Below are 24,818 nucleotides of genomic sequence, written 5' to 3' on the forward strand. Positions count from 1 at the left end.
ATAATTTTAGTAGTTTAAATAGTTAATTTCTTAAACGGATATTTACATCCCTAGTTCTACCTAAATGAACCTCTAATGTTTAGTAGCAGTTAGTGGATTAAAGGATAATCTGGGATCACTGCTTTTAGGAATGTTCTAAGATTGATTTATGTATTATGAAATATCATATTAAATATGGTCTAGATGAAATTACTATATTATGTGGAACTAATGCATTTAAGCACATTGTCAAAAGAGACTAATAATTCTGGGTATATCCATTTCTATGCATTGAACTTGAGATACTTTGAGGGTCTGATTTTCAGGAAGTGCTATGGATCTACCTACTAAAGTAGGAAGAAAATTCCATGAACTACAATCATTCAGCATTTCATGAACAAAACTGGTTAGTGCATATTTGAGATCTGACAACAGTTCTAGTTGCCATAGTTTCTGCAGATAACTTTTGCCAAACATAATCTTTTCCTCCCAAAAAATATAATAGAAATATTGAGTTACACGGGGCGACTTGATGAATGGAGGTAATGAATGAAAGTGCTCTTGGCAATTGGAAGCCATGCAGAAAGTAAATGTTACAGGGGATGCTAAAAATACTATTGGCTGGCAAAGTTTTCATTTGTCATGTGGTTAAGATTAGGTTCTCTTTCAAGTGGTGCACTGCAAAGCCTGCACAAGGCAGAATATTTTGGTAAAGTGTCTCTTTTATATGTCTCTATTACAGAGAGAATATATGACCATGCAGTTATTTTTCCTATATACTGTGTAAAAAGTGGTACAAATGACCACCTGGAAGAGCCATTTTAGATTAAACCTGCTGGATTTTGATTGCTGTGTGTTCTACATTATAGAGTGTGTCCCATTCAGTTTATGTAATGTAAGGATATCTATTTTGTAATTCTGGTCAATTTACATAAACACGGACTGCATATTACAGCTGATTAAGAATCCAAGAAACTGTTGTTTTGTGTTGTTTTAACTACTGGGGAGGAATGAAGGAGTTCTGGTCAACATTTCAGACTGTGTGGTAAATTGTTGTTTCAGATTTGCTTGAGGCAGAGTTACATCATCAGTGAGGCCTCTGCTGCTGTTCATACTGGCAGGCTGACCTATAACCTTTTTGCTAGCTGTTATTAGTCTTATAAAGTAGTGGTAGAGAATTTAGTAGATTTCCTTTTCACTTTCTTGTACAGTTAATTAACATAATGAGTTTTATTTTATTTGAATTCATTTGTTTGTAGAGATGACATCTGTTATTGCTGAAAACTTCTACTAAACAGTTTCTGAACAATTAATATTGGGACTAGCAAGCAACATTGCTGTATTGACAATTGCTGTTTTTACTGGTGATCACTATGTGAATACAGGATAGAAGTTTTTGTGGTTAGTGAAGGCAGGCATCTCTTCCTTGTACAATAAACCCCAGCCAGAATACATTCTATGGCAGGGGTGGGCAGACTTTTTGGCCGGAGGGCCACATCTGGGTGGGGAAATTGTAGGGCTGGGGCAGGGGGTTGGGGTGTGGGAGGAGCTTTGGTGTGCAGGAAGGGGTTCAGGGCAAGTGGTTGGGGTGCAGGAGGGGGCTCAGGGCAGAGGGTTGGGGTACAGGAGGGGGTGTGGAGTGTGGGAGGGGACTCAGGGTAGGGGGTTGAGATGCAGGAGGGGTGCTCAGGGCAGGGGGTTGGGGTGCAGGAGGGGTTCGGGGGCCAGATTGAAAGCCTTGATGGGCTGGATCCAGCCTGCAGGCTGTTGTTTGCTCTCCTCTGTTCTATGGTGGTTGTATCTCAGGATTTTAGCTAATTTAAACAGGAGCAGGAGAAGAGAAGTTTTCAACATACTGTCATTCGGGGATGTCTCAAGCCCTTACTCTGAATTACATACTGGACAGAATATGTAATAGTTATGATTATTTTGGATAGTATAAGGATATTTATTTTGATACTAAGGTGTTCCTGTTTGCAGATTTCTTACAAGTATCTGTTACAATTCTGTGTATCTTAGAAGAGTTGATTCCTTTCATTGATTTACTGTATTTGAATGTTCAGGAACTTTCACTATGGATTCATGGTATGCCCAGGAGAGAAACTCTGGAAACTTCTGTTAGCATCTAGTCACTTTGGCTCAGATTTTTAAAGGTATTGAGGCATAGTGATGCTCACCGTTACAATTCCTAAAAAATTTAGGAGCCTCAATCTCATTTTCAAAAGAGATTTAGGCATTTGGGGTATGTCTACACTGCCATTAAACACCCGGGGCTGGCCCATGTCACCTTCCTTGGATTTGTGGGGTTTGGGATTAAGGGGTTGTTTAATGGCAGTGTAGACATTCAGGCTCAGGCTGGAGTCCAGGTTCTAGGCCAGATCTACACTGGGGGGTGGTGGTGTTTGATCTAAGTTATGCAACTTCAGCTACATGAATAACGTAGCAGAAGTCGACGTACTTAGATCAACTTACTGTGGTGTCTTCACCGCGGTGAGTCAACTGCTGCTGCTCCCCCCTTGACTCCGCCTGCGCCTCTCACAGCGGTGGAGTACAGGAGTTGATGGGAGAGCACTCGGGTTGATTTATCGTGTCTAGACGTGATAAATCGACCCCCGCCGGATCGATCACTGGCAGCTGATCCAGCAAAGGGGGCAGATCCCAGAGCTTGGGTTCCAGCCCAAGGCTGAACGTTTACACTAAAATTAAGTAGCCCATGAGCCCAATTCAGCTGACATGGGGCAGCCGCAGGTGTTTAATTGCAGTGTAGACAAAACCATAGGAGCCAAAATCCCATTGACAGTAAATAGGATTGTAGTTCCCATGTGCCTGAAAATGAGACTTAGGCTCCTAATTCAATTAGGCATTACAACCCTGAGCATCAGAATGCCTAGATACTTGCATTTTTATATAAATGAGCAGTAAATTAAAAATGATGTTATATTTGGCTTAGTCATTGTGTGGCATGGTACCAGCTGGTTCATTGACTGCTGTCTTATTTGCTGTATAATTTCCCATTGTCTATTTGCTGCATATGCTGTGGATGGAGAAAACTGGTCCTATTTAGCTGCTGACATTTATGACTGTGAATGGAAAACAAGTACAGATGATAACTTTGTTTCATGAATTTTATATTTACAATGACAAATCACTCTTTCGGGAATTAAAACAGAATATCTCAATGATTTTAATTTTATTTTCACATAGAACCAGATAGCAAAATCTTCTTGGGCAACTTTCAACAAAATGCTTTATAATAAAGTAACACATTTTGGCAAATGCGTGAATGAAAGCATGTGACCCTAATCCTATCCACACAAATTAATTTGTTCATGATAAAACTCATGTCTTTCAAATTACAGCACTCCAGAGATGTTTGTACATTTTTAGACTGGGATTTGTGAGCATTCTTTCTCTAGAAGTGCTTCATTGTATGATACAGCAATATCTTTATGTTGTTTTTGTGATACATTCTGCCAGTGCTGTTCATTATGCATGGATTGATTTTTATCCTCTCTTGGGATTTCTTAGGCACTAAAAACAGACCATGATGTATCTGTTGAAATACAACCCAGAACTTCAAATGTTCCTATTATATTTATGACATAGTACTGAAACCAGAAAGGGATAATGCCTCTATATCTGTTTTAAATCTGACAGTTTTTTTTATAGAAACCATATTTCTCAGTTATATGAATATAGAAAAATGCTCATCTTACATTTTTAATCTCATTTTGGCATAGTAAAGCCATGTTTCTGAAGAGCTTTTAAAATATTATTAGCAATACATTTTTAAATAATGATTGCTTTATTATCTCATAGTCAGAGTAATATTATTATTATTTTTTTGTAACATAGTCAAGGAGAAGGGTCTGGTTGTGCTAGGTGCTGTACAAACAGAACAGAAAGACAGTCCCTGCCCTAGAGATCTGACAACTCTTTCCTGCACATACTAATTATGCATGATAGAATTAATAGATAGATAATTGGTGGGATTTTCCTCACACTCATAAGCCTCTCCAGTTCACATGCCTGGGTATATTAATTTTGAATGGGACAGATGTGGAGACACATCAATCATAATAAAGTTTCATGTGGAGCAAAGGAAACATTTTCTGTGTGTCGTCTGTACTGCCTTGCTTGTTTGTGGCTTGTGGAAGCTGGACATATTTTTGATTCAACCCAGGAGCTGTGTAATTATTCAGATACAAAATTTAATTGTTTAAAAAATACTAATGAAAATTACTGGATTAACCACCATGCAGACTGAAGTCTACTGTTTATCCACAATACAGGTAGAGCATGGCAACCATAGCGCAAGCTTCCCCAGCACTTAGGAGGAGGGGGCTACTGCTAATGTTAAAAGACAGATCAATATCCATAGCATCTAGTCATTGGTCTATTTGTTAATATATAATATGCCCATACTTATCTCTTATACAGCACTTTTTGTCCAGAGATCTCAGTATGCTATAAAATGGAGGGTATTCCTGTTTTTCAGAAGGGTATACTGAGGTGCAGAGAGGTAAAGCGACTTGACTAAAGTCACATAGCAAGTTAGCAACAGATCTAGGAAGAGAGCCAGGCTCTCCTGACTCCCAACCTAGTTGACCTGTTTACTCAGTTGTTAACATTGCCTCACACAGGATGCCTGGAAAGGCACTCCTCAGTCTAATTCCTAGTGAACAAACTATCAGTTTATGTTTCATAGAGACCATTGATCAGCTACTAAACAATGACCACTTTTGATCACTGGTAATCTGAGGCCCACTGAGGTCCTTCAGAGTTACTCATATACTGAAGGGGGAAAATCGGAGATGAGGTAGAGATGAAAAATTATGTCTCTGTTACCAATTCCCCAAACCATGTAATTTTTAGAAACTGAGTTTATTTGTATTTTACCATTTTAGAAACATTTAAAGGTTATGCTAATTATTCAAAGATTAAGATTTTGCTGGGTCATTTGGCAAGAAACAGTCACTGAATATCCCAAACCAGGGAGCTTTGAGAACTAACAGAAAATGTTTGGATTTTTGTTTTTAAGAATACAATACTTTTTAAAAAGGAGCCTATGTTAATAGAATTTAGACACCCCATATTATCATGAGTGATTTAATATGATCTTACCTATAGGGTGTCAGTATCATATCCTACAGAGCATACGTGGAAAGAAATTAAACAGACAGACTTTATGTCACATTAGTTAATTATTTCAGAAAAAATGTAATTTAATTAAGGTTGAAGTATTAATTACAAATACAGAGCATAAGTTAATATGGTTAGCTATTGTGTTCCAGTTCGAATTCTGAGGTAACACTGAAAGGATGCTTTAGGGGGTGGAATCTAGGTTCTAGGCTGGGAAAGCATGTTATATAAAGTGGATAGAAGAGTTCCGCTAGTCTTATTTCACTTCCAGAATTCAACTTGGAAATCAAAGTAGTGCCAATCAGAAAAACCTTTCCCACGGAAGTGAGCTATTTGTCTATCATGTAAAAACTGAAGGGAAGGAATAGTGAGCTAACTGTACCATTTCTTCTAAATCTTCCTAGCTCATACTGGCAACTTTCTTTCCCTTTAGAACTGACAACCCCTGCCAATTCATTTGGACAGAGCTCAGACAATTTTAATTAATTGAGACTTTAATTGTGTGCCCTAATTTATTTTAACTCCAGTCAAGACTTAGCAACTGATTTGTGTCTTACACAGTATGATGAATCCTTTGCTGCTTCCCTGGCTCCCCTTTCTTTTGCTAATAAAAGAGAGACTCTCCGAAATCTGAAAATGTATATTATAGAATTTGTAGCTTTCCCTTTGCCAGCACTATTAAGAACAGTTTCCATTGAACAAGGGCACTTTAGTCTTACAACTTTTAACTAAGAAAAGTAATTATATGATATATATCGATTTCTACTTTGTAGTCTTCTGCCCTGTTGTCACATAACACAAGTCTTCATGCATACTGGTCTGTATCTTGTCTGTCTTTAACAATGTCCAGTAATCTCTTGGGAGAATTGGAAGCTAGGATTGAAAATGTTCTAAGCATCAACAATGTGCTTGTTCCTTGAGCCAAGTGGAAATATAGGCAAGTGAATTGCACAAATTTCTAGAAGGTAGTTGTATCTGAGTGTAAGTCTTAGCTGGAATTTCTTAATCAATAACTCCTTTCGTAAGTAGGAGTTTTTAAATTGATATGTTATTTTTATCCTGTCTATAGTCATTTGTCATGGTCTCTGAGGAGTGTATTTATTAGTTGTTGGTTTTTTTACATCATTTTAGTACCTGAAATTCTATTACAGGAGTGTATTTATTAGTTAAGCTTTCCCTTTTTTTTTTGTACATCATTTTAGTACCTGAAATTCTATTACAGGAGTGTATTTATTAGTTAAGCTTTCCCTTTTTTTTTTGTACATCATTTTAGTACCTGAAATTCTATTACAGGAGTGTATTTATTAGTTAAGCTTTCCCTTTTTTTTTTTTGTACATCGTTTTAGTACCTAAAATTCTATTACAGGTTTCCCTGGTTTAATGTTAGTATAGCACCATTTCTGTAGTGAATATGCTTGCATCAGACATCCCACTCAGTAATTCGGTAATCTAGGGAGGCATCTACACAGATGTGCATATTCTCCAGCTAGATTTATTGTGCCTGGCACTCAAGAATCATACTTGAGTTTTGTGAAAGATGGTATCCTTTTCCAAGTCTGCTATGTTACCTGTTACTATTCTAGTTCATGTCTGATTCAACACATTATCATTCTCACTTGCAAATAGAAGGCAACAGCTGGATAAGGTTAATGATATAATTGTAAGAGATGAGACAAAGTTAGCCAATTTAAGAGTTATACATCTTTTCCTAAGCAAATCATTGTGGATTACTGAATGCCAGAATTCACAATGACCTGAGATCTTGATTTTGAATTTTTTTCAGTGAGTGCATCATCTTAATAGATAGAGAACACACTAGTGTAGCTGGAAGGATGTAAATACTAGCTGGCTATATATATAGCACTGCTGGTCATTAAGTTTTTGTACTAATATGGATATCAGATCTGGTGTTCGCACTCCCTTGTGCTGAACAGTTTTTTCTAATTTTCTGGAGAAATGGAACTATATGGCCGTTCCCTACTATACTGTTTCCTATGGCTATGTGTACGCTGCACACCACTTGTGGCACTGTGTAAGGGGTTAAATGTCATAAAAGGAGCATACTGTTCCCACTCAATTGTCTAGGCACTATGCAGGGATTACAGAGAAACAAAGAGCTCTGTCCTGAGGGACAGTAAAAATTCAGATGCAAGACTTTTGACATTTGACATTGCTCTGATTTATGCTTGTAAATTAAAAATGGCAAGGGGGGAAACACCTTTTGACCCATTAAGAGTTCAGGGGTTTAAACTGAGCTTCATGAAGTAGTGATCAAGAGGGAGATTTTCAAAAACACCTAGGGGATTTCGGAGCACAAGCCCCATTGATAGCCAATGGGACTTGTGCTCCTAAATCCCTTAGGCACTTCTGAAATATCTTCCCTGCCTGTAATCTTCATTTGTGACTTGTACAAAACTAGTTGTGCTGTTGGTGTTTAACAAAACATTACAAGGCCATCTCATAAACTATGCTTTTGGGGAAGTAAGCATTTGATAAGGGCTGGCTTTTGTAGGAGGTGTTAGGGTCTAGTTTTTGTGTTCTTTAATTTGATTGTTGGTTTTGGTTAGTTATTTATTTTTCTGGCTTTGGTAAGGCTGCTGGGTTTTATTATATCTCTTGTATTTTAAATTGTATTTATTTTAAAAAGGTTAATAGAATTAACAATAATCTTGGTGCACTAAAATGAAAACCTCTCTACATAACTCTAATTTTGACATAAAAGTAAATAATCTGGAAGTACAACAGTTAAAGTGGATATGTCATCCTCAGCTTATTCTTACTCTTAGAAACTGAGATACATGGAACAATTTGAGAAACAATATGAGGCCAAAGTTTCAGAAACTGACTTCCCCCCCACTACTATAATTTGAAAACAATGTTTTAGCTGTTTTCCTTTTTTTGATTGCTCACAGGTTAATACCTTGTACGTCATGTTTTAGCCTGGAGCTGAGGTATATGGCACAGTTATAAACCATGGAAATGAGGAGTTCATAATGGAAAAAATTGAAACCATAAAAATAGTATTTGAAGTGAAGTGACCTATTGCCACTTTATATTACTAGAGTGATAACATAATAGCAGCAGAAAAGCAAAGTTTGTGTTGAACAGGTGTTTAACAGGCCAGATCCAAAGTCCATTTGATTCATTGGAAGTCTTTAATGAGCTTTGGATCCAGCCCCAACTGGCCAGTATATCCAGGACAGACAGAGCCTTTCATTGTTTGTTAATTGATGGATTTCAGTTTTTAAAATGTTCCCATCCTTTTCTTTGGGCATATGTACACATAATGTAACATTAGAGCAACATTGCAGACCAAGGGCTAAGAAATATAATACCCCCCGCACCCCAAATCACAATTCCTCAGAAAACTCTCCCACTCGTACACCAACTATTCATCCTTTCCCCTTTTCCTCCTTGAAAAAAAAGCTTGAGAGTAAAAATGAGCTTTGCAACATGAACTGAAGGTCAGCAAATTCAAGCTGTTGCAAGCCAAAGTTGGAAGCAAATTCCTCAGTCTAGGACTTGTGAATATAAAGGCCCTGCCAACAGCACCCCTGCAATAAAGGAGGTGTTAGCTTGGACACCTCACATTATCTCAACTACATTGATATTGCATGGCAGACAGATGGTATCCGAGGTATCCTGGACCCAGCCTATTTAAGGTTTTTTACATCACAGTAAATATATTAAATTGAACCCAAAACAAACTGGGAGCCAGTGGAGCTCACAAAACACAAAGTAGTGCACTCCCTGTGAGAAACACCCTTAAAATTCATCTGCTGAAGTAGCTGGTTTTTGAATGATCTTGTGTGGCGAGTATTGCAACAATCCAGTCTCGGGGGGACAAAATGTTGCTTACTGCCGTAGGATTTCTGCATTTGAAAGAAGAGGATGGAATCTCCTGGTCAAGCATAAATATTAAAGAACCATGGGGCACTGCCACTACCTAACGTTTGCAAAACCACAAGTTGAGGCAGACTCCGAGGTTGGGAAGGCAGTAACAAAAGGCAGAAAATTCCCTTAATGGAAGGACTCATAGTACTTCTGCCAGTTCTCCTAGCAGGTGCACCCAGTCCAGCAACATAACCTCAGTCTCATCTGGGGTGAATCTGAACCAGTTCACCCTCAAACTTTTGCATTTTCATTTGCTAAATATTTTACATGCTACTTACCTCTGTCTGCATCTTTGAGACCTAAGTATGATATCTCCACCTGTGGAAAATGTGCTGTTAGTCACTGCATATTAACATATATGTCAAGTATCAGGGGGTAGCTGTGTTAGTCTGTATCCACAAAAACAACAAGGAGTCTGCTGGCACCTTAAAGACTAACAGATTTATTTGGGCTTAAGCTTTCGTGGGTAAAAAACCTCACTTTTTCAGATGCACAAAAGCTTATGCCCAAATAAATCTGTTAGTCTTTAAGGTGCCAGCGGACTGCTTGTTGATTTTTTTGCATATTAACATAGATATCATTTAGACATGCCAATAAAATAACTTACCAGATGGTTTATCAGTCGAAGTTGGACTGCTAGTAACTGGTGGCATGGTTGGTAGATTAGGTGGTAGAACCTTTAAATTCTGATCACTTTGAATCTCATTGGTAGCTATTTGGTTAATAATGCGATTGTAAGTAGGAGGCTGATACATTCTGTTAGGTGGTTGGGGAGGTTGGGGTATTGGCTTAATGGATGGCATTCTTTGACAATGTTCTTCTAGCTGTGCAATAATTATAGACTGGTTATTGGCAATTGTCACCAAATGTTGATATTTGTACTCTAGGTCCTTGTATTTGTTTGCAAGTTGCAACATATCGGCAGTTTGGTTCAATATCTTATTTTCAAGCTGGGAAAGTTCTAATGCATTGTCCCGTTTTCGAATAATTTCATGTAGCAGCTGCATATAAAGTTGCGTGACACGAGAGTTCATATTCCGACTTTCTTTTCGTAAAAGTTTAACCTCATTAACAATCCCACCATCCACCTCCACCAGTTGCTGAAGCGTTTCTATTTGTCTCTTTTGCTTTAGAAGTTCATTGTTAAGCAGCTCTAATTCTTGTTTATTTACTCGGTTTTCAAGAAGAACCTCAGGCTCCTTTGAATTAACACAAATGGCACCTGTCACTTTCTGCTGAGGTACAATAAAGGTATAAGTGCATTTGTCCTGTGTGTCACTGGACCGCTTATACCTGTTCATGTAAATGAATTCTTGCTCTGTGCCCTCGTCACTGCTTTCAAATTCCTGTGTCTTGCTAGCAGTCGCTTCCATGACTGCAATTAGTAATAAACAAGTTAATCTTGCTGCCTTCATCATTCTTTATTTTTGGATACTTTTTCTTCTACAAATGATCTTCTAAAATCTGTTTAAAAATAAAAAATAAAGTTATTTAGTAATAAATAGAAAATGAATGAATGTGAATAAGAAGATTAACAACTGCTGTATTTATTGGGAAGTCTTAAAAAATTCTCTTCAAGTGGTAAGTGATGATATGAAAATATACATATTTTCATGCCAACAAATATGGTACACTTTTCATGTCTGTGAAGAGCTTCCACCAGATAAAGATAAAAAAGTGATAGAGAGGCTACTGATCTTCATGGAGACGCGTTATAACTTACTAGCATCCTGTTACCAGATCCTTGGTTAATAAATTGTGAAACATTGCTATAATTTCTCACCACTCACCTTAAGGAACTGAATTAGTAAAAAGTAAGTTCATATTTCCAAGAAAGTGCTATCAGTTTCTCAGAAATTCATTTAAATAAAAATTAAGTTTTCATCCCTTACACTTGCAAAGATAACCTTAAAATGTGAACAGAATGTAGCTGATCCTGTGCCGTTACAGTTTCTAAAATGCACTAGATTAGGGCTGTCAAACTGTAAAAAAAAAATCACAATTAATCGCAAGATTTAAAAAAATAATCACAGTTAATTGCAATTTTAATCACACTATTAAACAATAATGGAAAACCAATTTAAATTCATTATAAATATTTTGGATGTTTTTCTATATTTTCAAATATATTGATTTCAGTTACAACACAGAATACAAAGTGTACAGTGCTCACTTTATATTATTATTTTTATTACAAATATTTTCCCTGTAAAAAGATTTAAAAAAATAGTATTTTTCAATGCACCTAATACAGGTACTGTAGTGCACTCTCTTTTTGTAAAAGTGCAACTTATAAATGTAGAATTATTTTTTTTTAGGGCTGTCGATTAATCACAGTTAACTGATGCGATTAACTCAAAAAATAACTGTGATTAAAAAAATTAATCATGATTAATCGCACTGTTAAAAAATAGAATACCAATTGAAATGTATTAAATATTTTTGGATGTTTTTCTACATTTCAAATAAACTGATTTCTATTACAACACAGAATACAAGAGGTGTACAGTGCTCATTTTATATTATTATTTTTTATTACAAATATTTGCACTGTAAAAATGAAAAACAAAAGAAATAGTATTTTTCAATTCACATCATACAAGTACTGTAGGGCTGTCTATCGTAAAAGTGTAATTTGCAAATGTAGATTTTTTTTTGTTACATAGCTGCACTCAAAAACAAAACAATGCAAAACTTTAGAGCCTACAAGTCCACTCAGTTCTACTTCTTGTTCAGCCAATTGCTAAGACAAACAAGTTTGTTTACATTTATGGGAAATAATGCTGCCTGCTTCTTATGTCACCTGAAAGTGAGAACAGGCATTTGCATGGCACTCTTGTACCTGGAGTTGCAAGGTATTTACGTGCCAGGTATGTTAAACATTTGTACATTCCTTCGTGCTTCGTCTTGTAGGCTCTAAAGTAATAATAATTATACATTTGTAAGTTGTACTTTCCCAATAAAAAGACTGCACTACAGTACTTGTAGGAGATGAATTGAAAAATACTATTTCTTTTGTTTATCTTTTTACAGGGCAAATATTTGTAATTAAAAATAATATAAAGTGAACAGTGTACACTTTGTATTCTGTGTTGTAACTGAAATCAATATATTTGAAAATGTAGAAAAACATCAAAAATATTTATCATAAATTTAAATTGGTATTGTATTGTTTAACAGTGCGATTAAAACTGCAATTAATTGATACTATTTTTTAATTTAGTTAATTTGTTTTGTGTTAATTGTGTTAACTGTGATTGACAGCTCTATTAAATATAAAGTTGTTTAACAATATTTTAACAACTAAAAGGAGCATATAAATCTGTTATATTGCTTAAATTTGCTGGAGGTATGGCTTTGATGGAGTTGTGGCTATTTAGGTGTTTTGTTTTTTTTTACCTTGATTAGTAACATTAGATCTCAGGATAGAACGTTTTGAATACATCAGTCAACCCTGAAAATCTTCCTACACAATTTACATACTCTGCACATTAATAAATGAGGAACTTTGACTCCAAAACATTGTGTACATTAAAATCACACAATTTCAGCAGAAGGAATTTCTCTCTCTCATTGATTTGACCTGCTTTACAACTAAAGTATCTAATGTGACTCTTACAAAGAAAATCCCGTTTCCTTCGTATTCCTCCTTACAGAGGAGTCCAAGTTACTACCTTAACGGGATCTGCCTTCAGCACTCCTGCACAGACTAGCTACTAGTGTTTATTTACTTTTTGCAACAGTAATGCCATTTTGGAGATATTTAAACTGATTTTAATCCCTCAGATATTCAAAGTGGATCTCTTTTGCACTTTTCTTCATAGAACTCAGTGGCCACAACAGCTATGGTTTGTAAAACATCACCCTTTTCAGCATTATGAGTTTAACATTGGGGTCACTAGCATTAATAAACTTTTCTGAGACTGTTCCATTTTCAGCTATGCAACCAACTAACTCCTTCACATTGCATAGGTCTGAGGGCTTCCTTTATTGCTAAATACTGCATAAAATATTCAGTCTTTTCTAAATACTTCCAGTTCTCTACACAATGGCTAAAGGAAGAAAAACTCCATGATCTACACAGTATATATAAAATCATACCAGGTGTGTGTTTGTTTGCTATGTTTCTCAGTTCTGTTATGAGTGTTGATATTTTGGATGTTATGTTTTGAATAACATGCACTCAGTGTATAAATCTGTCAATAATTGTTTATTACATAATTGCATAAGAATAAGTATTTAGGGTATGCAACTCAAATATTTATAAGTACAAACTTAGATTACAGGATGGTGCACTGCAAATTACATGTTCATCTGTCTGTGAGCGTGGCTACCTCATTGAGGGTGTAGTAAAGTACATTAGAATTTTTGAAGGGGTATCTATTGCATTTCCTTTAAAAATTGGTTTGCCCCTTTTAATGAATTTTAATGAATCAAACATATTTTCATATTATTTCCGTGGTTTGGTTTTCTTTCTTTGTTCTAAGGAAAAATAATATGAGCCTGTTTGGAAATCCTTTGCATACTGTAGATCTGAATATTGCTTCATTTTGGTAAACTTGCATAGTTCTGCTCACAAGGGGTGGGTTGGTAGCTTCTTGATAATCAAATTTAGATGATATTATGATTTTATTTTAAATATATTTTTGCACTGATGTATGCAAATGGTAACTCCCATTAATGCTACCGGGATTAAGGGAGTAAATACCCTATAATAACCATCTATATTACAACTTTTTTTTCATTGTATAAATGCTGGAATTCTTTCTTTTCAGACTGACTTGGGTATTTCAGCTAATTTTTGTGGGGGTTAGAGAACAGTGAAAGCACTGAAAAGTTTGAGAAAAATTGCACTTGAATCTGTGTATTTGTGCGTAATCTAGTTTGCATAAAAATATACAATGTTGAGCTTGTTCAGCATGTAATGCCTAGTTTGATTTTTTTCTTTACCAACATGTCATTATGATCTTGTTTTGCTATACATGTAAAACATTTCCTTATAACCCTAATTTTCACTTAAAACACTTGCTTTTGTTTAAAATAAATTAAAAGAAATGGATTTCATATTCTCAATTTACATTTTTATGATAAATGTACAACTACAGTCATTTAAATCCAGTGGAAAGGTACAATTATGACTTTTGTGTCAGTGGAAAAAAATGATTTTAAAAGTGAAAATGTTAGCAGTCCAGACTTTTTGTAATAGAATTTTCCCCACTTCTATACCCACTTTTAACTGTCAAAGTTTATAATAAAAATAATAATTTACATAATAAAGGCAATAGCATAACAATCCCTAAATTTGGATCCATTTCTGGTCTTAGAACTAAAGACAATTATTTCTTTGCACTTTTTATTATTGGTTTCTAAAACTCAGTTTGAAATGCAGCTTTTCTAAACACATGAAGGCAGTGATAATATTTCCCAGACCTGCTGTAGGTTGAGGAAAAAAATATTAGTTTCTCACAATCTACATTACTAAAGCAGCCATGAAATTGACAAGAATGTCAATTTTAGTCAACAGATGCTAGTCTGGGGAGCACATTTCCTTTTGGAAACACCATGTGTCGTCATTTCCAAAACAATTTTTCTGATGTTTTCTGGTTTTTGAGAAATTTCCAAAAATGTTGTTTCATTCTGATTTGGAATAAAAACAAATTTCAAAATGCCAACATTTCTTGTGAACCAGAAATCCAGAGTTTCGGCCTGTACTAGTTGTCAGCAAATATCTGAGAAATCCACTCGCAAAGTGTGTCTAAAATCCTTCTCTAGTAAGCTCAAGTGGCGGAGGTCTGTGCAGTGGATCTAAAGGTTCTAACCCAGCTGATGAGTCATGTGAGTATCAATATGATGCCACATGTTGGAATTTGTTTTTTTCAGTTTGCTTAAAAAAAAAAAAAAAGATATTGCACACAAAAAGCCCCTATGTTAAAATAACATGATTAAGGTTTCACAGTGAAGGGGTACGTCCACGCTACCCGCCGGATCGGCGGGTAGCGATCAATCTCTCAGGGATCGATTTATCGCGTCTCAACTAGAGGCGATAAATCGATCCCTGCTGTGCTTCCCGTCAACTCCGGAACTTCACCAGGGTGAGAGGCAGAAGCAGAATCGATGAGGGAGCTGCGGCTGTCAATCCCGAGACGTGAGGATGGGAGGTAAGTTGAAATAAGATACGTCAACTTCAGCTCTGCTATTCTCATAGCTGAAGTTGCTTGTCTTATATCGACGGCCCCCCTCCCCCCAGTGTAGACCAGCCCAAGCACTCCAAAGTTAGGAAATGACTATGCTATGGGAAAGGATCTGGTTGGTGTAGTTAATGAGGCTATTGTCATAGAATCAAAGGACTGGAAGGGACCTTGAGAGATCTTCTAGTCTGGTCCCCTGCACTCATGGCAGGACTAAGTATTATCTAAACCAGTGTTCTTCATTGCAAGGCCTGCGAGCCAGTGGCGGCTTCCATCGGCCCTAAGTGCGGCTCCCTAAGTTCCCAGAGCGCACACACACACACACACACCAACCTTCTGCCCCAGCCCTGAGCCTCCTCCTGCACCCTGAACCCCTCATCCCTGGCCTCAGCCCCGCTTCCCAGCTCCACCCTAGAGCCCTCACCCCTGCACCCCTACTCTGGGTCATCTCCCACACTCCGAACCCCTCGGCCCAACCCCATGTGGCTCTCACATTGAAGGTTTTTTGCCAAAGTGGCCCAAACTTCAAAAATAGTGAAGAGCACTGATCTAGACCATTCCTGACAGTTGTTTGTTAAAAGTCTTCAATGAATGAGATTTCACAACTTCCCTAGGCAATTTATTCCAGTGCATAACCACCCTGACAGGAAGTTTTTCTTAATGTCCAACTTAAACTTATTGCTGCAATTTAAGCCCATTGCTTGTTGTCCTATCCTTAGAGGTTAAGGAGAGCAATTTTTCTCCCTCCTCCTTGTAACACCTTTTACATACTTGAAAACTGTTATGTCCCCTCTCAGTCTTCTCTTTTCCAGATTAAACAAACCCAATGTTTTCAGTCTTCCCTCATAGGTCATGTTTTCTAGACCTTTAATCGTTGTTGCTCTTCTCTGGACTTTCTCTCTAATTTGTCCACATCCTTCCTGAGATGTGGCGCCCAGAACGGGACACAATACTCCAGTTGAGGCCTAATCAGCGTGGAGTAGAGCGGAAGAATTACTTCTCTTGTCTTGCTTACAACACTCCTGCTAATACATCCCAGGATGATGTTTGCTTTTTTTGCAACATTGTTACACTGTTGACCCGTACTTAGCTTGTGGTCCACTATGACCCCCAGATCCCTTTCCGCAGTGCTCCTTCCTAGGTAGTCATTTCCCATTTTGTACGTATGCAACCGATTGTTCCTTCCTAAATGGAGTACTTTGCATTTGTCCTTATTGAGTTTCATCCTATTTATTTCACACCATTTCTCCAGTATCAGAGGGGTAGCCGTGTTAGTCTGGATCTGTAAAAGCAGCAAAGAGTCCTGTGGCACCTTATAGACTAACAGACGTATTGGAGCATGAACTTTCGTGGATGAATACCCACTTCGTCGGATGCTTTTACCATTTCTCCAGTTTATCCAGATCATTTTGAATTATAATCCTATTCTCCAGAGCACTTGCAACCCCTCCCAGCTTGGTATCATCCGCAAACTTTATAAGTGTACTCTCTCTGCCATTATCTAAATCATCGATGAAGATATCGAACAGAAGCGGACCCAGAACTGATCCCTGCGGAACCCCACTCATTATGCCCTTCCAGCATGATGGTGAACCACTGATAACTACTCTCTGGGAATGGTTTTCCAACCAGTTTTGCACCCAGCTTATAGTAGCTCCATCTGGGTTGTATTTCCCTAGTTTGTTTATGAGAAGGTCATGCGAGACAGTATCAAAAGCTTTACTAAAGTCTCTGGGACCCTTCCTCATTTGTTGCAGAAGTTGGAAGGTGTTTAGTGAATGAGGAAGGAAGAAAAGAAGATAGTGTCGTGGTTAAGTTAGTTGAGGGCTGTCCAAGAGAATTGGATTCTATCCCTGCTTCTGCCATAGACTTTCTGTGTGATGCTCAACAGATAACACACACATTTTCATTTGTGGCCACTAATTGTGTGTTCCCCATTTTCTCGGTACCCAACTTGAGACTCTGGGGCTGAACACTCAAAGCTGCAACTGAAGCCAATGGGAGCTGTGCTTTAAACATATCCAAGTGCTATAAAATGCTAAGCACTCTGAAAACTCAGGCTCTAGATGGCTCAAATTGAGCAGTCAAAATTAGTGGTCATGGGCAACCTTAATTCTAGCATTTCCTAATTATTGCGTGTTTGACTTTGCAACCTTAATGTTCTGTTAACACCCTTTTTGTATTTATGGTAATGCCTGTCACTTGCTTTCCAAATGTTTAGGAAGGTCAGTCCCTACTCTTGGAGCTCACAATCTATGGAAACTGGAACTTTTGCCACTGTGACAGCTAGATTTGCTCAGAGCATATTTAGATAACATGATAGTAAGAAGGCCTGCGCTCTGTATATGCCTGTCCCTCCACCCTGGGAGTTCCACTAGTGGAACTTGCACTGATTCTTTATCAGCTGTAATAAAGTTGTTGAAAAATTTCCAGTATAGATACACCTCCCTAAGAACATATTAGCCTGAAGGGGAGGGCAAGAAGATGGGGGGAAACCTTACTGCACTACTGTTAATGGCATTAGTATTATTTCTTCGGGAAACTGCTTGCTCTTTGCTTTTGTGGCCTTGTTATGAGTAAAGCAGAACAGAGAATGGAGTCCGTACGTTTGTATGGCAAGGTCTTGCCATTCTAAGCAGGGAATACTGTAGTAAAATGAAATTAAATGACAACTCTCTTTAACATAAAATTTTTACAGAGCATCATGCTAATAATTAATGTGCCTGTGTAGATCATTTTTATGGATATTCACATGCTCTGAGTAAAAATATAATTGAAAGTCATTGATAGTATTATGTTACTTGATTACAAAGAGAATTGTAGTGAGGCTTTGTTAGTATGTTTCAGTAAATGATACAAGAAAACTGTATCAGCAATGATTTTTGTGGATCTTTATTAAAATTGTTTATGCCCCATGTGTCTCAAATTTTAGTATAACTGGAATGAAACTCATTTTCATTTTGTAAATAGAAAGGGATTGTGCCTTATGGAGTTTAGCAAGAATCTTGAGAACTTGTCAGATACAAGTTTGGGGTTCAGCATATCCAAAAGCGCAAGGAACTGGCTGTTACAAACATGTTCCATGTGTTCTTTAAAGCAGAGTCATTTGAAAACTCTGGAAAAATAAAGAACATAAATTAAAATTACCCCAGATAGCTTTAACTTTCATAACCAGCATTTGCTCAGCAGGTCACACTTGGTGACCCTGGCAGGTTTCTAGAGCTTATATTTCCACACAGATTAAACCATTCTTGTAAATGTCTACAGCACAGTAGATGTAAAATGGCTTTGATTTCAGTATTTGAATTGCAGACCTTTTCTCTTAAAATCCTGTTTATTAAGACCCATGGAAAGAAACTCTTCCCCCCCCCCCCCCCTCAGAGTTCAGACTAGACTGTGCTGAATCTTTTCCTCCTCTCATATCCCATTGTGACGTGGAGGCCCATTGGTACCAACAGGCAAAGGCTTCCCTGTTTTTTACAAGCAACTCCTGTCTAAGGCCAGACAAACTCACTATGGCTAATATGCCATTTTCATAGTATTTCTCCATGAAGGGTAGCATGAGTGCTCTACTTAAAGCATGTAACTTATCAATACTCATAATCACTGAGAGATGTGTGTCGGTAATATTTAAGGAATAATGTAACTATGTTGAAAACTATGTTTTATGGTCTTGGAGTAAAGGTTAGCCACCAGGGAATCATGTCTCGGCAATGGCACATTCATGCAGGAGGGAGTTGTGACCTTTCCCTGATGAGCCTTGCATTACTTCACTGGCTAAATTGTCTCCCCTTAGCCCTACCCCAGAATAGTTAATGGAATACCATCAGACAAGCGCAAACAATCCAAACCACTTGAAGGTAGAAAGGAATATTATAATAGACAAGGAATTGCCTGTATGCGAATAAAGACAAAATATAAATTCAGTATATGACAAGGTGAAGACAGGCACTCAGCATCCATTCACTGAGAAAATACACTGTTGAGCAAGGGTGTTTCATGAAAGATTGGATCCTGGTTTGTGGGAAGCCAGCAAGCTCTGCAACAGACTGAATTTTGCGTGGGGATTGGGGACCTACTTTATTGAGCAGGAAAGGTAATTATGAAGTGTAGTCACTAGTTTGCATTTTATAATTTTGTTTTGTGTTGTAACTAAGGCTGTCGAGTAATCACAGTTAACTCACGTGATTAACTCAAAAAAGTATTCACGATTAAAATAATCACGATTAATCACAGTTTTAATCACACTGTTAAACAATAGAATACCAATAGAAATTTATTAAATATTTTTGGATGTTTTTCTACATGGATGACTGGGCAACAAAATGGTAGATGAAATTTAATGTTGATAAATGCAAAGTAATGCACATTGGAAAACATCCCAATTATACATATAAAATGATGGGGTCTAAATTAGCTGTTACCACTCAAAAAAGAGATCTTGGAGTCATTGTGGATAGTTCTCTGAAAACATCCACTCAGTGTGCAGTGGCAGTCAAAAAAGCAAACAGAATGCTGGGCGTCATTAAGGGATAGATAAGACAGATCATATTGCCTTTATATAAATCCATGGTACACCCACATCTTGAATACAGTGTGCAGATGTGGTTGCCCCATCTCAAAAAAGATATATTGGAATCTGAAAAGGTTCAGAAAAGGGCAACAAAAATGATTTAGGGGTATGGAATGGCTTCCATATGAGGAGAGATTAATAAGACTGGGACTTTTCAGCTTGGAAAAGAGACAGCTAAGGGGAGATATGATTGAGGTCTATAAAATCATGACTGGCGTAGAGATTGTTGTTTACTACTTCTCATAACACAAGAACTAGGGGTCACCAAATGAAATTAATAGGCATCAGGCTTAAAACAAATAAAAGGAAGTATTTCTTCACACAATGCACAGTCACTGTGGAACTCCTTGCCAGAGCATGTTGTGAAAGCCAAGACCATAACAGGGTTAAAAAAAGAACTAGATAAATTCATGGAGGATAGGGTCCATCAATGGCTATTAGCTAGGATGGACAGGAATGGTGTCCCTAGCCTCTGTTTGCCAGGAGCTTGGGGGAATGGATTACTTGATTCCCTGCTCTGTTAATTCCCTCTGGGGCATCTGACAGTGGCCACTGTCAAAAGACAGGGTACTGGGCTAGACAGACCTTTGGTCTGATCTAGTAGGGCCATTCTTATGTTCTTATATTAATTTCAGTTACAACACTGAATCCAAAGTGTACACTGCTCACTTTATATTATTTATTAGACATAACTGCACTGTAAAAATGAAAAACAAATAGTATTTTTCAGTTCACCTCATACAAGTACTGTAATGTAATCTCTTTATCATGGAAGTGGAACTTACAGATGTAGAATTTATGTACAAAAAATAACCATTCAAAAATAAAACAATGTAAAACTTTAGAACCTATAAATCCATTTAGTCATATTTCTTGTTCAGCCAATCTCTCAGACAAACAAGTTTGTTTACATTTGGCTCAAAAGTTTTACATTGTTTTATTTTTGAATGCAGTTATTTTTTGCACATAATTCTACATTTGTAAGTTCCACTTCCATGATAAAGAAACTGCACTACAGTACTTGTATTAGGCGAATTGAAAAATACTATTTTTGGTTTTTTTACAGTGCAAATATTTGTAATCAAAAATATATAAACTGAGCACTGTACATTTTGTATTCTGTGTTGTAATTGAAATCAATATATTTGAAAATTTAGAAAACATAAAAATATTTAAATGGTATTCTGTTATTGTTTAACAGTGCAATTAATCGAGATTAATTGCAATTAATTTTTTTAATCGCTTGACAGCCCTAGTTCTATCCACTTGCTTCCATCACTCTCTCTCATTTTGAGTGGAACCTCTATTCTTTCTTAAATAAATCTCCTTTTGTTTTATTATAAATAATCATAAGTTCTGTGCACTATGCAGGAACACTGATTTAAGGTAACACTGGGGTACACTGTTCCTTTGGGAGCAAAGGATCTGGAATTTCTCAGTAGCCAGTGTCAAGGGCTGAATATCACAGGGGAATGTTTCAAGGGGACCTACTAGGCAAAGACAGCATAGTGCGGAGGAGAGTGGTTTAGTGGCTGATAGGTTGGTAGCATTAGGGAGCTAAAACCCAGCTACCACAGGCCAGACTCCCTCTCACTAGAGGCAGGGGGATAACAAGGTGACTCTCAGTCCTGGCTACCTTGAGAACAGTCACACCCATGTCTTTGCTTTTAACTTAGTTTAATAAATTACTTCTTTATAGGAGAATGTGATGCAATATGTGCACTGTGTGTTGATTATTCCATTCAGTATACAAATATTAACACAAACAAGAAGTCCCTTTTGAAATGCTCTCCTTGCTCCAGAGTCCAATTCATGTTCCTGTATTGTAGCTGTTATTCAGCAAAGCTGGATGTTGTTTAACAAGGTTATCACTTTTTTCTGTTTGCAATCTGTTCTTGAAAAAAAGTTACTTTTCTGTATTGATATTTGTCCTTGTTCAATGAAAAATGTATATGAACAAATTATAAAAAATGGCTTATCGTCAGAATGAACACTGATTACTGGGTTTTGGGTACTTTTGTGCAAGTGATCACCTAAGTCACATGACATTGTTTCTGTTCTCTGATTGGATGACTTGAATTTTATAAACAACATGCTTGCCTGTACAAATTGTTTGCTCATTGAATCCCTCAAGGAGGGGATGGTGTACTGGGGGGAAAGTGGAGTGAAATAAATCATATACACAGACCTAGGGAAGTTTAAGCCACATTAAAGTTTTCTGTCCTCTTTGGTACAAGATAGCATTATATTTGTTTATTTAGAAGGCTCCCAGTTTTTAGAGTGGTAGCCGTGTTAGTCTGTATCAGCAAAAAGAACAAGGAGTACTTTTGGCACCTTAGAGATTAACAAACTTATTTGAGCATAAGCTTTCGTGGGCTAAAGCTCACTTCATCAGATGCATGCAGTGGAAAATACAGTAGAAAGATTAAATATGTATATATATATACAGTCTCAGAGTTGGTATGGCAACACCCATTTTTTCATGTTCTGTGTATGTGTGTGTGTGTGTATATATATATATATATATATCTAGTAGGGCCATATATATACACACACACAGAGAACATGAAAAAATGGGTGTTGCCATACCAACTCTAATGAGACTAATTGATTAAGATGGGCTATTATCAGCAGAAAAAAAAAACTTTTGTAGTGATAATCAGGATGGCTCATTTCAAACATTGGACAAGAAGGTGTGAGTAACAGTAGGGGAAAATTAACATGGGGAAATAGTTTTTAGCTTGTGTAATGTCTCATCCACTCCCAGTCTTTATTCGAGCCTAATTTAATAGTGTTCAGTTTTGTTCCTCACAGAAAGAGAAAGATATGTCACATCTGTTGGGTCTCTAGCAGACTTTGCATTCAGTTTCCTTTTGTCACATTCATACTAAATAATTCCTATAGCCGTTGCCCCTATTTCTCCTTAACAGGGGTGCTGCTCTCAGGTGACCCCTTATTTCTCCCTATTGGCACCCTCCTGTCTGTCAGTAGCTGTTCTCTGTCACAGTGGCCAGTACTTATTTGAGCAGGACCATGTTTGTAACCAGATGTGAAACTCCCACTTCAGTATCTGGCCACCCTACAAATGCTGTCTGTAATCTAGCCCTGTTATAAAAACAAAGTGTCTCCAAGCTAGGGACTCTTCTGCTTCTCGATCATCTCTCTTCCCACATTATCTTCCCTTCTCTCTCCCCAGGGCTCCTCAAACTGCAATTGTTTTGCTTGAGAAAGCCAGTGACTTTAAAATGTTTTCCTAGTCTCTCCTTGTCTCCTAAACTCCTCAAACCAAAAACACACAAGCCAGTTTACATAAATGTGGGTGTGCCAACAATTTTGCTGTGAATTCCCGTAAATGCTGACAAACACACTAGGTCATACCGAATATCCACGCTTACACAGATAAAAGCTCCTCTGCAAACATATGTACTCACATAAACCAACTCTCTGAGTGGTCATGAAAAACCACAAAAAGGACATAAATGTGGTTGGATTGAATCATGAATAGGATTTGATAAATATGTTTGTGAGCACATTTATCCAGGATTCATCCGTCTCTATTATTTGAACTGCAATCTGTGTCCTGATTGGTGTATATTTGCTTTGTCAATATTTTGTTTCCCTCGAGACACAATTAGAGGACATTCCTATCATCAGAGTGAAGGGAAAATAAACTTTCAGAAAAAGATATTCGGTATTTTTCCAGTCCCTGAAAAGGAAAAGCAAATAATTATTTTCTTTGGCTTTGTTAGTCACAAGTTAAGAAAAAGCAACTTTTGGAATTGCTTTTCCATATTGCACTGTAAGGCATTTGAAGTCTTTAGGAATGTTCTTGCTTAATCAAAATATTGTTGATTATTATAAACGTGTTTAAAACTCACAAATGAGATTTCCACAAGACTTGAGTATTTTACCATCTGAAACTAAATAGGTATTTCACTTCATGTATTGTCATGACCTCATAAGAATGAGGCTGAAAAGTTCTGTTTTATGAATAACTGTAGGACTATACAAAAGTTAATTCCTCATTTTTATGAAAAATACATACATATGGTTGTATTAGATTACCTCTTTTAGATTTTCTAATGGTTATTACATTTGAAAGATTTTTTTTGTGTGCACATGAATATGAGGGTTTGAAACTCCATTAGCTGAAAAATGTGACTTCTAGCAACTCACATTGTGTGTTCTGTAAAGCATCATTCAGATTCTATGAAAACTCCACCAAATAAACCCAAAATACTGCAGATTGCACTGTGTAAATTGAGCACTTCTTAGCTAGTAGCATTAATTAGTTCATATTTGTAATGCATTTTCAAGAAGAAAGATGTTATATAAGGCAAGATTTATTATTGTTACTGTATGTATAATGTCTGTAATCCTAAAGAATTTCTGCAACAAAAAGTCTCTACTATGGGATGGGGGATTGGTATTTCATGAGACATTTTTATGTCATCTGTAACCCTGGTTTTCCTACTACAGTTTAAATTTCATCATCTTGGAAAACAGCTTAGACCATAGGAAAGATGAATTGTGGCTAAACTTTGACTTCCATTATGCTTTTTATTGGCAGTAAGAATTGCTAATTATTTTAAGTGCATGGTAGTTGGGAAACATTTTGAGAGTCAAAACAAAATAGCATTTATGCTACGAAACTCTAGAGAAATACAAAAGCGAAATAATATCAACAGACATAATTATTGTCTGGAAAACTCTAAGGCAATAATGCATGAAATTAATCAGCTGTAGATTTCATATCAAAAGACACAATTCATACCTTGTCTTCACTTGTATGTGATACTCCTTTGAAAAGGGAATCTTAAATTATTTCAGTAGCTAGGACTAGTTGACTTACTTTCTGCTACTCTTGTTCTCCTATATATTGTGTATTGTTATTAAGCTAGAGGACAGTTGGTATGAAAGCCTCATTCACTGAACTGCATAAACCCAGTTTATGTGTAAGTGATACGTTACTGTATCCACCATGTGAGGCTGCTTTTCAGAGACAACAATTTTCCATGTTTAAGGCAAGATTTTACACAATG

At 36.9% G+C, this 24,818-nt stretch overlaps 2 protein-coding genes across 18 annotated transcripts in view; one reads left to right on the plus strand and one right to left on the minus strand.

Moving 5' to 3' along the window:
- The window catches only part of RALGPS1 (Ral GEF with PH domain and SH3 binding motif 1), a 343,816-nt gene that overhangs the window by 154,045 nt on the left and 164,953 nt on the right, over positions 1 to 24,818 (plus strand). The gene's annotated exons all lie outside the window — the stretch shown is intronic.
- ANGPTL2 (angiopoietin like 2) overlaps positions 1 to 24,818 on the minus strand; it is a 37,017-nt gene that overhangs the window by 8,120 nt on the left and 4,079 nt on the right. Inside the window, exon 2 of the mRNA XM_039506429.1 lies at positions 9,623 to 10,479. Within this exon, the coding sequence (XP_039362363.1) occupies positions 9,623 to 10,433 (811 nt within the window). The 5' untranslated portion in view covers positions 10,434 to 10,479. The remainder of the gene's footprint in view (positions 1 to 9,622; positions 10,480 to 24,818) is intronic.

The sequence above is a fragment of the Mauremys reevesii genome, linkage group 19 (assembly GCF_016161935.1).
Source record: "Mauremys reevesii isolate NIE-2019 linkage group 19, ASM1616193v1, whole genome shotgun sequence".
Lineage (NCBI taxonomy): Eukaryota > Metazoa > Chordata > Testudines > Geoemydidae > Mauremys > Mauremys reevesii.